General features: G+C 41.1%; 1 protein-coding gene across 1 annotated transcript in view; it reads right to left on the bottom strand.

Annotated features, from left to right (window-relative positions):
• Nucleotides 1–14,110, bottom strand: part of TBCD (tubulin folding cofactor D) — a 202,975-nt gene that overhangs the window by 82,371 nt on the left and 106,494 nt on the right. The window contains exons 17-18 of the mRNA XM_054978807.1: nt 10,672–10,701; nt 2,872–2,957 (exon numbers count right to left, since the gene is read on the bottom strand). Coding sequence (XP_054834782.1) covers nt 2,872–2,957; nt 10,672–10,701 — 116 coding nt within the window. The remainder of the gene's footprint in view (nt 1–2,871; nt 2,958–10,671; nt 10,702–14,110) is intronic.

The raw sequence follows: 14,110 nt of genomic DNA, 5'->3' as shown, positions 1-14,110 counted from the left end.
AGACAAGAACAGAAATGCAAAGTGAAAGAGAGGAGTAGAAATGTGAAGATAAAATTAAGTGTTACTGTATTAAAATATTTTTAAAAGTGGATAAAAAAAACACATGTATATTCAATTTCAATTGTTAAGAAATTCTAAAATAGTATACGAAACTGATTAATTCCTTCATTTTGGTGGAATAGTATTATGTAGAGAAAACAATTTTAAAGCTATAATTGTATACAAGGGGAAAACACCTTAAAATCTTCCCGTTCAGTACTTGAAGCAGGACTTTCTATAAACTAATAATCCTATGAAATAAAGCCTATATAACCTAGATTAGCTAGAGGCACCGTGCAAGAGCTCCCTATAGAACAAAAATGTGCATGTTTAAAAACAGTATACAACTAGATGAGATGGTGTGAGATTTGTGATTGGACCACACATATATATTTAAAAACATACTGTAGCTTCAGGGGGAGTTGTGTGAACTGGATTGGGGCTGGAGCCTTTTTGAGAGATAAAACTTTTCCTATTCCATGACAGTTTTCCAACTTAAGTCACACTCACCTTCCTATTATTTGTACTGTGGGGGGAAAGAACAATGGTACTACCGAGTTATCTGCATACTTTCTATCATGAGGCAAACAACAGGAGCAAGTGAACACTACAGGGCAAAAGAGTTAACCTTCCTCTGCCTCATGCCTGCTATTCATTTTAACACACTCACAGGTGCACACACACACAACCATATACAGAGGGAATCTTATCCAAGATCTTATTCCATCACACCTTTTGGAAAGAGGTAGGCGACTGAAGCCACACAAATGCTATGTTACAGAAGGCAAAACCCTCTAAAGTCACACATCTGTTTGGAGAGGAAGAGTTCTTGGTTATACACTTTTCAAAGGAAAGGAAGCACAGCTCTTCATAGGCTGAATGTAACTGATACTCTAGCTAAGACTATCTCTTACTTACAGTATCTCAGGGGGATAAGAGAAAATATCCCAAAATCAAAAGTGGGAAAGAAGTGGGTTTCCTTGTTTTAGTTTAGCTATGAAAAATAGTTGAGAAACTTGCTGAGTGTAGGAGGAAGGTGTGTACAAAGGAAAGCAAGAAGTACAGGGAGGGTGGAGTACCATGGACAAGCGTAGGCTGAGCAGCTTATAGATGAAAGGGACAATCAGAAATATAATTTAGGAACAAAGTAACAAACAAAGAGAAAAAAACAAAGAGAAATATGCTCATTCAAATAAACATTTAAGCCCTGGTAGTTTTTACAAGATCTCCAAACCTCTAATAAATATCTGTTTGGTATATCATTACGTGACCTGCACTCAAGTGAGTTTTAAGAACATTTTCTAGCTTATACATTGAACACATTTGAATTTAACACATTAAGCAGAAAGATGAGGCAGACAGAACTTTGGACTATATCACTTCAGATGGCAAGGGTGAGTTTCATTTCCACATATAACACTAGCTGATCTAAAGAGTGTTATATGAGAAACATTATATACACACATCCACAGTATCTCTCTCTTGCAAGCTGGAAATTAATTATGAAAAAGTCATGGTTTTCTCAAATAGTAGAGAAGATTAGTTGGTCCATGGCATAGGCACCAGCTGCAGCAAGTGCACTTTTACAAGTATCAGGGCTTTGCATTCCATTATTCCAGCAAATGGTCAGCACATTTGCAACATGAACAAGTGAATGCCGACCAATTTGTCTGAGCAATTATTTGATTATTACTACTACTACTACTACTACTACTACTACTACTACATTTATATTCCGCCCTCCCTGCTTTCGCAGGTTGTTTTGTTCCAGCTTGGTTCATATATACAAAGCCAAAGTGGTGCCTCAGCTACTGTATGGGGTACTTATTTGGCTTGATGGATGCAATTCAAACATACAAAGGCTCTAGAGGCTGCCACGAACTGAAATACGAACCGAAGTTCATCACAAACCGGACCAGTTCATGCTTCACAAACGTGCAGTTCGTGGGATCTCACTTCTCGTGAATTGTGATGAATTTTAGCCCGGTTTGTTTGGTTCGTATTTCAGTTCGTTACTGCAGACAGCCTGGTGCCGATCAGTTTCCTAGGCAACAGGGGGGATGGGCTCTCTGCAGACCTTCTGTTCACCCGGAAGTGACATTTTCACGAACTGAACAAACTGGTTCATGAAAGTTCATGGTTCGTGAAATGCAACAAAACACAAACCGCATGGTTTGGAATATTCCCAGTTCGTTCCCATCTCTATCTGGCTCAATTCCACATAGGAACTCTGACACTTCCTAAAAGTGTAACAACTGAAGTTATGAGCCTCGGGATGGGTTTATGTTCAGCAACAGCTACTGCAAATATTGTAGCCTTAAACTGGTTGACTACTTGCTACAGATATCCATCCTCTGGTTGCGCTTCTTTAGTATGGATAGATTCATTTATGAGTAAATGAGGGGGAATTATAATCAAAGGAATTAGCAGCATGGGGTTTTCTCTCCTAGCATGCTGTTTTACCATCTTGAAAAAGCCTGGACATTAGTCAAGCAAAAGTATTGTAACTATCAAAATATGCATGCCCCAGCATATAGGACTTTATATTGGGATCTAAATTCCCCAGTACTTAAGACATACAAGTTATTTAATAACGACCAGTATCCCAAAATATAGGAGAGCTTTTACTTTAGCATACTGTAATGGATTGCCATCAGCAATACTTGAAGGCCGTTATACTCATATCCCTTTAAATGAGAGATTATGTACTTGTGGCACAGGGGTGTTGGAGACTGTATCACATGTGCACAGGGAAAGCCAAGAAAGTGCTTTTAAGTTACCATAAAACTCAGGCAAAACAGGTTTTTCACTTTAAACTGAAGATAATCTTACCTTATATTGAGGAAACAATTAGCTATTTTACCAACAGCAAAATAATCCGCTGCAGTCAAAACGTCAATTCCATGTGGGAAAGTACCCTAATCAATGTTAGGAGAGAAAAAAATTACAGATAATGCGTAATTTCATACTAATGATAAATACGAGTTGAAAAGTGACTGCCACAACAAAGTCGCATTTCAACACATCTTTGGAAAAGAAATAATTAAAATGAACTCCAGAAAAAAAATAATCTGCTTAATAAATAATGATCAAGAACATTTCAGTTTTATAACCAGGTCTGAAACCAGATGGGAATGGATGTAAACAATCCATGTCATTCAGAAATCCTTAAAGTCACCCAACCACCACTCATTCAATCACCTTGCTCAAGAACAGTAGTTAATTAACTCTCCTGGGTCCAGAATAGGTTTCTTTAGAAGCGGTTGCACCATTGCTTCCATCAAAGCAGGGGTGACACCTTGCTGCAGTCAGGTAGATGATTACATTTCTCCACATCAATCATTTGATTTTCAGTCCACAGTCTCCTAGCACACCTCCACTTTGTGTAATAACTGCCTGGAAACATGCACTGTCACTCCTAATTCGTGATATATAGGTCAGATAGCTGGAATGCTGATCAACTGACCTTGATTTGCTTCAGGATCATGTTATGGAATGCTATATATAAATTTCCTTTCCTGCAAGTACCTCAAGTGCTATTAGATCAGAAATGAAAACCAATAGTCAAGATTTTTTTTTAAGTTGCTATCTTGTGAATGTATGCTACAGGTTCTAGTTATAATTTATTTCCAAGAGGTGGTAGTCCTTCTTAAAGCTGCTAGGGTATCAATGACTTGGGCAGAATAGCCTGTTTCCCTAAACTGCTGCTACTCAGCCTCCAAGATGTCAGCTTTAGCATTTCCATTTGAGGATAAAAAATGGGCCCCTGAAAGAGAAGATCTCTCTTCTCTTGGGCATGAAGTCTGGACCATGGAACTACATCCTGACAGGAAACTAACATGCCATGGTTAGAAAGTTCTCTTATGCCTTCTGACTGGTATCTTGGATCAATGTCTACATCTTAAGCTACTGTTCCCAGGACAGAAAAGCTGTGTTTGGTGTAGTGGTTAAGAGCAGCAGGACTCTAATCTGGAGAACTGGGTTTGATTCCCCACTCCTCCACTTGAAGCCAGCAGGGTGACCTTGGGTCAGTCACAGCTCTCTCAGAGCTCTCTCATCCCCACCCACCTCACAGGGTGATTGTCATGAAGATAACAACAACACACTTCTGAAGGGCAGATGTGGTGGTGGTGTTGATGATGATGATGATGATGATGATGCTATCCCCCCAAAAAAGAACCCTCAGGCAGAAGATATGCTGAAAAAGGGCCGGACAGCTTTTCTCCCAGTTGATTATGAAGCCATGGACCTGAGGGCAGGCCATGATCCATTTCAAGTCAGCCATCCCCTGAGGGAAAGAGGGGGAATCTGATGAGAATGTCGTCCAGATTCAGAAAGACTGACAATGCCTGAATTCGCAACAGGGTCACCAGGAAAACAGGCACTTTCATGAAGACTCAAGGGATTGTCTTTAACGCAAAGGGCAGTACCCAATACTGAAAGCTTATTTGCATAAGCAAATAGAAGGAATTTCTGGTGGTTCTGAAGAATTAGGATTTGCAGGTCCACTGATGCCAAGAAATCCCCTTTGTGGACTGCAGCCACTATCAACCTGAAGATTTCCATTTTGAACTTCTTTTTTTTATTAGTCTGTTCAGCTATCACATGCTAAGAATCATATTTCAATATTTCTTCAGAACCAGAAAAAGGATAGAGTAAACCCCTAAAGTCCTCTGGAAATTGTTCTATTGCTCCATTTTTAGGAGATGATCTATATCTTGAAGATGATGATGCTTGGCTAGGAAGCGAAAGCTCAGTAGATGCACAAATTAGTTTGGGGCCAAGTACATAAATTCCAGGGAATAACCCTAGGAGACAGTGTTCAAGACACACTGGTCAGGAATAGATTGTCGCCAGACATGCATGAAGTGCAACAGACAGCCTCTGATGTCCTGAAAAGCTCACAGGGGTTTGGCGTTACACTACAAAATTCTTTTTTCTCCTTGTCTGGGCTGAGAAGACAGCTTGTTGGAACTTGCAAAGGACCTGGATTGCTGCCATTTCATCTTACCTCTGAAAGATGTGAAGCTAGTATTGGTTCTGGAATTCCTAAAAAGGCTGGAATTTCTTTTTTGTTTTTCCCTGATTCCTGAGACCGCTTAGGGACTGCTTGTCCTTCATCAGGTATTTGTCTAGGGCAAACCCAAAGAGATTGACCCCTTTGAACAAAATGCTAGCTATCCAAGCCTGGGAGTTGGAGTAATTTCCCCAGCTATGCAGGCAGGTATTATAGCACTCTCTGATATCAAAGGTAGTGGAGAGTAGAGATGGGCACGAACCGAAATATGAACCAAAGTTTGTCATGAACCAAGCCAGTTCATGGTTTGTGAACCAGCGGTTCATCAGAGCCCATTTCTGACCAACCACCACGAACTTTAGGGCAGTTTGTTTGGTTCGTTTTTTGGTTTGTCACTGCAGACAGCCTGGTCCCAATTAATCAGTTTCCTAGGCAACGGGGGCTGGGCTTTCTGCAGACCTTATGCTGACCCGGAAGTGACCTTATGCTGACCCAGAAGTGGTGATTTGCTGGCCCAGAAGTGATGTTTTCACAAACCAAAATGAACTGGTGCATGAATTGGGGCAGATTCGTGAAAGTTTGTGGTTCATGAAACATAACGGACCAAGAACCGCATGGTTTGATTTTTTTCTGGTTCATGCCCATCTCTAGTGGAGAGAGTCCTCAAGTCAGTGTTGACTTATGGTGACACCTCATGGGGTTTTCATGGCAAGAGACAAACAGAGTGGTTTGCCATTCCCTGCCTCTGCAACCCTGGTCTTTACTGGAGGTCTCCCATCCAATTACTAACCAAGGCCACCCTGTTCAGCTTCTGAGATCTGATGAGATCAGGCTCACCTGTGCTAGAAGTCAGTACCATGGCTGATAGTTGAATGGCATATAGGAAGTAAAGTATTATATGCTTCAAATGAAGCATATAATGTGAACAGGGCAGTTTTCTTTAAATTATCCTTCAGCCCTTTAGGGATATCCTTGTCGGCCACAGAAAGGATTGAAGCCAGAAACAGATTGCTCTGGTGAACAGGGAACCACCACCTGTAGAAGTCCAAAGGACTGCAGAAAGAAACGGTTGCAAGAGGAAAGGCTCTAGCCAACCCTGCAGATCTAGTTCCTCCAGCTCCTTGCTACCTGAAATCTCCAAGATGGGCAGTAGTTTGGGAAGCAGTTTATGGAAAATCTCCTGCATAAAGAGGCAAGTTTGCATGGTCGTCACCATAGATTCCTCTTCCTTGGAGAATTCCCCTTCCTTCTTAGTCAAAGAGGAAACAGAGTATTCAGAGATGTCAGTCTGGGTCCATGTTCTCTACATTCTGCAAAGGAATACAACCTTTGCCTGTGGGAAACCCTAGGGCTCTTGACTGACCAGGGAGGGGCTGGTACATCCGGAAGATTGGACAAGCCTCTCCTCTCTGCCCCTGCAGATCTGTAACCTGCCTGAGACTGACTTCTGCCTCTAGATTTACATTCATCATTTGATTCCTCTGTGTTGGATGCTGGCCAGTGCTGTATTAATGGAGAAGCTGATTGCCTTCTGCATTTTCATTTTAATAAGAGGCAAGAAGGTTAGATTGAGCATTTTCGCATAATAAATCGGGCATTAGCAAGTCCCCCAGTTTGACCTAGTTAGGGAAGAGGTGTTCCCTGGGAAGAAGAGGGGGAAGAGCTAAACTGGCAGAACACAGTACCCAATCAGCAACAGCCTCCAACAGCCTCAGTAGAGTGTCAGCTGGCGAGCTGGGCAGTCAGAACACCAGCAGAACCCCCAGCTTCCCGTGCCAGGCCTACACATTCATTGCCAGAAATCTTTGGTGCAGGGACCCCTTGGAAGGGAAAAATATCTCAGAGGAGTATCCCTACCCCCCCCCCCCACCTTCTGTTTGAGGTTGTTGAAGGACCAAGTAACCTGGTGGTGTTAATTGCGTTAGAGGGATCACATCCTCCTCACTCAGATTTGTGAGATTTGGTCACACAAATCGTCACAATTGTCCCTCCTAATAAGTTCCTGGAGGGTATCGATTTTGTTCTTCACTGACATGGTATTTATTACACAACATCAAACTGGAAGAGAAGGAAACACATTGGGCCTGACCATCATCATTCCAAGGGACAGAGGTTAGAAGGGAGCCAGGCATATCTATGTCTCACTTCTTTCAACTCTATACCTTCACCCACTGCCATACCTCCCCCCTCCCCTCAAAACTGCTGTGATACTCTGATCCCAGGGGCACATTCCAACCCACAGGCCTGAGCTAGAACTGAGCAGCAAAGTGAGGCATAATGCAAATTAGTATCATTCAAAGCAGCTGATCTCTCTCAGAATAAGCAGTTCTTCCTCTCTCTCGGACAGCATAGGCCCCTGGAGGCAGGCACTCTTATTGTGCCTCGGGCACAGAGGAGGACGGGTGTAAGCAGCTGGCTTCTCTCTGCACAGGCAGGAGTTTGTTCCTTCTCCTCTAATGTTATGACCTGCAGAATGAGCTGCTCATTCCACTCACACAACTTACTTCCACAACCAACTACCTACCTAACATGAAGATTGTGGGAGAATTTTTCACCCTCCTCCACCTCCCCGCCCCCTAATGCCAATGCATGCACAATGTGATCCCATCTTTTCCCTCCACATCCTATCCTATCTATTTCTGTCTCACAGACCTGCCTGGCCATCTCACACCATCTCTTTCTGGCTGACGATTTCTGTCTCACGACAAGTGCAGCGTAACTGTAATTCTCAAAGCCCTACCTTCGCCTCTCACTGTCCTCTTTCTTCCATTTTCCTCTTTTATCCAAACTAATCGTAAACCTTCCCTCACCAAGATCACATAGAAAATGTCTAAAGAGAAACAACCCACTCCATCCAGAAATTCATTTCTCTGGTCTTCACATATGGATGCTAACTAATCATTAATTCTCTTTATTTCCTCCCATTTCATGTCTCCCCTTCCCCTTGAATCAACTGATACTCCACTTTTTCAACCCTGCTACCCCAAGAATTCCATTGTATTCTTTTTGCCTCCACTGCTCCAATAACATTAACAACTCCCTGAATGCTACTGTTTTGTGTCATTTGGGTGGTCTTTCCCTTAAAAGACTCTAAATTGTTGCACACAAAAAGTTCAGACAACATCCATATGTCCACCTCTGATGATGCAATAAAACATTTTCATTTGTTGGTAATTGTTTATAAAAGGAGGTCCAGGGCATATAAAAATGCTATATGAATGCTAAATATCATCACTAGAACACAAGTGAGAGGCTGGGAGAAAGATTTTACCACCTGTGGTAGAATGCTTAAGCTGTTACAACACATTGCCAAATTTTGTAAAAGACTATCTGGAACATTCAAGCCTAACAAATGAAAGGGAAGATCTGCCAATGTGGGCTAAACAGGTTAAGCCACTCGGCTGAAAAAGAGAATAACCAAGAGTTTTATTGGTAGAATGAAGCGCTGCACACTTAAGCAACCATCTCTCACAATGTAACATCATAACCAGCACTAGCATGTTCGCCAGGCAAACCAGACTGTTTTGCCATCTCAATAAGAAACAGTCAATGGAGGGTGTGGTAAAGCCACCCCAGGGTGCAGAGACACTTAAGGGAGTGGCTTGAGTTTCAGACCCAGTGGGAGTCAGAATTGATATTAAAAACAGAAGTTGGCAAAACCCTAAGGCAGCGAGGATTGAGTGTACCAAGAAGCAACAAGCATGAGGCAGAAAAACAAGAACCAAACCTAAGGCCAAATGGCTACAGATAAAGTTTATAGAGATCCAGGACATAGAATAATTATTTTTCATACTTTCATACATTGATTGGCATTCTATCTGAAATGATAGAAGGGCCTTCTGAGGAACCCTGTACTTGGATACCCAACAGTTCTGTGGAACTTCTTACCCACATTGTTAGAAATGGATTAGCTGCCTAGAAATACCACATCTTCTTATCCCTCCCGTAGTTTGTTCTTGAAAACTTGCACACACTATGTTTTTTGATTTGTCTCCAGTCTGTTCTTCTGGCCATGGCGGAAAATTGTTACAGGCATGAAAAAGATTCTAAATACAAAGAAAGCAGAACTCTCCCATTTTCTCACTCAGAACTGAATGCCAAAAAATTATATTGATTCTTAGAGAAGCTTTCAGATGTGGACTCTGAAAGTGATAAGACTACTGGAGAACAAATTTTGAAACCTGGAAAGAATCCTCCCAAACTTTCATTTTACTTTTTTGTTAAAGAACCATAGGCACTTCTATACTTCTATGCTGAAAAGTAAAACTCTAATCCATGAATCACAGATGAACAGGTGCTTGAGAAGAGTATATGACAGCATTTCAGCTACCCTTGCTTCATTATAGGGGTGGAGTGTTTGATGATACATTACATTACCACAAGGGATTATTTCATAAAGTGTGTTCTTATAATTGACTAAAGTATCATAGGAAACCAGGAAAAACCAAGGCAAAAAAAGACTGTACTTTCCTGCCCCTTAACCAATCTTCTGCAAAAGTTACATGTGCAACTAATTATTGCTAATCACTAATTTGCATGACCATTCTTCATAATAACATAACATATCTTTCAACACTGCCACTACCCCCTCTTGTCTCCTCTTTTGAAAGTTTGTTTCAATTAATTCTCTCTTACTCTGAAGGAAGGTTATATCAATCCAAAATTTTCGGTTTTGTTTAATCTGTACCAATGGGTTAGTTTAATCAAATATATCAGCTTTCGGTCAAACACAAAAACAGCGTCTTGGATTTATCCTCGATGATGCGGAGTTGATCCTTCAAACAAGCTGTTGTGAGAAAGACATCATTTACCCATTTACAGAGAAAGATCCACTCCACTCCCCACCCCCATCAGACTGCCTGATAGTTGGAGGTCTCTGAATTTGTATGAAACCATGATTGATATTTGTCGTATAGGTGTACATATCTTCCTCAGAAAGAAAGTATGGAGCAATAAAGACATGTGATGCTCTCTCTTGTTTTTTTTAATCCACTGTAATTATGCACCCACCTTCTCTCCTGTGCATTCAAGAGCATTTTCTTTTGAAGTTTCCCTTAAAGGTGAAATTAACTAGACCACAAGAAGCTTGCATTTTGGTCTAAAAATGTGACAGCCCCATTGACATCAGAGACTGAGGCAAGATTACAATAAGGAAGTAGGGCAAGTATGAATCCCCCTGTTATGAAGCCATGCTCCCTCTTTAATTACATTATATTTATTACAGCTTTTAGGTTACTGTTGCTGGATCAGGGAGGATGCCAAGCAGCGGTAAAGAAGAAGACGTTTCTGCTGCTCTGCAGAAATAATTATCTGTACATAGGTCTTGGATCTCAACTTCAGTTACCTTTAGCATCATACTCAAATATAGGTCCATGCTACATTGTATGATGCCTCAAACAAAGCCTAAGGCTCCTTCCAAGAAGGCATACAGAACATCACTTTTTGAGTACATCATTTTGAGTACACAAGGAACATTACTGTGACAATTCTGAGATTTATCCAAATTCACCAAACCTTCCCCTCAGTTCTACAAATGACAAAAAGCCCACATGTAACTTTATGCTACAGTAGATTTACAAGAAATTAAATGAAAGGATTTTTTAAAGTTGTCATACCTGTCTACCAACATTCTCCTGGAAGGCGGCCTAAGAACAAAGAGAGAACAAACACACAAAAATGAGTCAGACTTGCTTGCAGATAAACACCAGCTCATGAATTCAAAACAAGCATGCAGTAATATAAATGACCCATGGGCTTTGCTTTTTGGAAATAAAGTCAGGTTTGTGGGTCGAATATGCCCTCAAGGAATTGTTGCTTTATGGGCTAATGCTCTTTTAAATCTGCACGCTGAATGCCAACAGTTTTAAGAATGCATGTTTATTAAAAACAGATACACCCACAAAACTGGCCTTTTATTGCTGACACAGGACTTCCCACTAGAAATGAAAAGGCAATACCCTAAGAATATAAGTACTGAGGCAGGGTGGTTTTTCAGCTTGCTTCCGGAAAGCTTGTGTGTGGTAATGTACAGTTTTTAGATTTCTACAGTAATGACTCCCAGGCACTCCTCCTCCTTTCATAAATTTCATGAGGAAACAGCAGCTTGGTCAGATGGCTTCTGCATCACAGACTTCACTTTCATAATAGATTCTATTACTCAACGCATTTGTACTTAAACACGTTAAAATATCTATCTTTGAGGTTCCCGTGTTTTCAATTCAGAACTTTTCAATTCAACATTATAAAGAACAGAAGATGCGTAATAGAAAGAATAATAGTACAGAGGCAAATCATAGGACATACAATCGTTTTAGTCAGCAGATGTCACTGAATTTATTCATATATGTTTTAAGATTTTCAGTACTTGGCAGCAAAAGCTCATGATATCTATAAACATCTGAACATGAAGGGAATGAATAACTTCCACAGGCACTTGTTTCTGAAACCTCAAAAGGTTCTATTACACATCATGGGAATTTATCACCACAATATTACTACTACATGAACATTTCCCAAGTGGTAAAATATTTAGGAGCAGTCCTTCCCAGGTCAAACTTCAACCATGAGCCAGCATTTATGAACATTTTGCCCAACATAAATGTTAACACTAAAAATTCTAAGATGAAGGTGGTTCCACACAGTATTAAAGGCATAAAAAGAAAGGCTGTTACAGAATATTTGCAGGTTAGATTAGATATATGAATGGTCCATGTACTCTGTTTTTTTTTTAAAAGTCTTACAACAAGAAAAGCTGGATTCTGTATCCTAAGTAAAATATGATATTTAAATTGTGCGTATTATTTTGCATGTTCTAATTTGAAAATGGCAGCCACAAGGGGCTGACAGAAGAAAAATGACAACAATGCTTGGGGGATCATACAAAACGTGCACTTTCCAGTCCAGATGGCATGATTATGCACTTAGACTATGCTCTTCCCAAAGAGACTGAAGGAAAGCAAGATGGGGAAGAGTGTACCAAGGAGAGCAATCAGAGTATGCTTAGATCATGACATTGTGTGGATACTTCCCCCCCCCCCCACACACACACAGTGGTCGAGTTTGGTAGCTGAAATGGGGGAGGGGGGCTCTGTGTGGAAGCAGCCTGTATCTGAACACAGCACCCTGGTAAATTTTGACTTTGCAGATAGGGGAATCTTTTTTTTTTAAACTAAAAACATTATCAACACATTTTTGAAACAGCAAGTCTACCAAATAGGAGTTGTATTTGTTAGCTAGCCTTCAAGAGTTATACACATATACACAGATGAATGAGGAATATATTGCACCAAGATTTGTTAAGAGCCATCTCCAACCAAGAATCACTGCTTCAATTAATATTTTAAACATTTAGCACAACATTGCTAAAGTTTTACCTGCTCAGGACAATGAATGGCTGCAGTGTGAATTAATTTCCCAATTCCATATGCAAACAATTTATGCATAACATAAGCCAATGTAAACTACAGTAGAATTCTGATCCAGTTTTTAAGGCCAAACAGTACTAATTACTAAGTTCTTGGGCACCCTCTTTTCTACTTAAACTACTGATTATTGACATTCTGGCAAAGAGGATAAACTAACACACTGGAGTTGCCAAATTAATCTCAAATAGAATGGAACAGAATTGTCACAGGGAATTGGGGCTGGACTACTGGAAAAACTTACCAAGAGTCTGCTTCTGGCTGACCTACGCTGGATCTCATTAGACTGGTATAATCAACATGGGGCAATAACATATTGATCCATGCCAGCACTTGAGGTGCTGGCCCAAGTTCGGCAAGACTCAGCATATAGTAGTCTATGTAGTATTTGTCATAATTGATGAGGAGGAATAGGACAAGTCCTGGATGACACCTTCCAAAAGAGGCAATGATGACCAAGCTTTGTTAGGCAGAGGTGTCATGCATTGCCATGGGTCAATGACATGCTATAGAGCTGCATCCAGATCTAGCAAGGTTCTGTTGTCATCACTATTCAATGTGCCCTTCCAAACTCCTCACCACTAGCAGTGCATGTACAAATCATTTCATTCCATTCCTTAAATGTACTGTAGAGAACTATAGTACTCTCAAGGACATGGCAGCTGAAAAAATTATGAATGCACAAAGTCATCTAAAATTTGTATCAGAATTATACAAGTTTTGATGCTACTGTGGCTTGGATTCCAAGGCTGTTTGCACCATTCTTCCTACGCGACTGACATGGTCCACTACTCCACAACACTTTCTTCTGGTGCTAGGTGCTTTTCAGGTCATTGAAAGAAGCTAGTCTCCTAGCACCAGGAATAATTTCAGCCATTTTGTCCCCCTCATCCTGTCTGCATACATCTGTCCTTTCTTGTGCACCACTTCAACTTCAGGAATAAGATTACAGGTAGTTGGAAGGGAATGGAAAGGAACCTGGGAAAGCTCCACAATGTCAGGCCTGGCTAGAGGACTCACTTTATTATAGGATTTCCCTTAGTAGAACACTGTACAGAGCAACAGTACAGTGTTCTAGTAGGGGAAATCCTATAATAAAGACCTTTAATTCATACAGCTGTGCAGGCCTTTTTTTCTGGGAAAAGAGGTGGTAGAACTCAGTGGTGGAACTCAGGACCGCACAATGATGTCACTTTGAGTCAGCTAGAACAAGGGGGGAGTTTTTTAAAGTTTAAATTGCCCTCGGTGAAAATGGTCACATGGCCGATGGCCCCGCCCCTTGATCTCCAGACAGAGGAGAGTTTAGATCGCGCTCCGCATCATGGCATGGAGAGCGATCAAAACTCCCCTCTGTCTGGAGATCAGGGGGTGGGGCCACCGGCCATGTGACCATTTTCAAGACGTGCTGGAACTCCGTTCCACCACATTCCTGCTGAAAAAAGCCATGCAGCTGTGTCTGATGAAGTGAAGAGTCTGAGTGAGTCCTCTAGCCCAGCCTGACACATGTTCATGACACAGATTCTTGGATACAGGCCATTTTCCTCCACTATGGAAATTAAAGCAGAGAAGGGGCAACCATATACCTCCACTATGAGTGGCTTTGAAGACAGTAAACTTCATCACTATTGTGGTA

Source organism: Eublepharis macularius, chromosome 4, assembly GCF_028583425.1.
Source record: "Eublepharis macularius isolate TG4126 chromosome 4, MPM_Emac_v1.0, whole genome shotgun sequence".
In the NCBI taxonomy this organism is placed as follows: Eukaryota; Metazoa; Chordata; class Lepidosauria; order Squamata; family Eublepharidae; genus Eublepharis; species Eublepharis macularius.
Note: the sequence above shows the minus strand (reverse complement) of the source record. Positions and strands in the feature narration are given on the sequence as shown.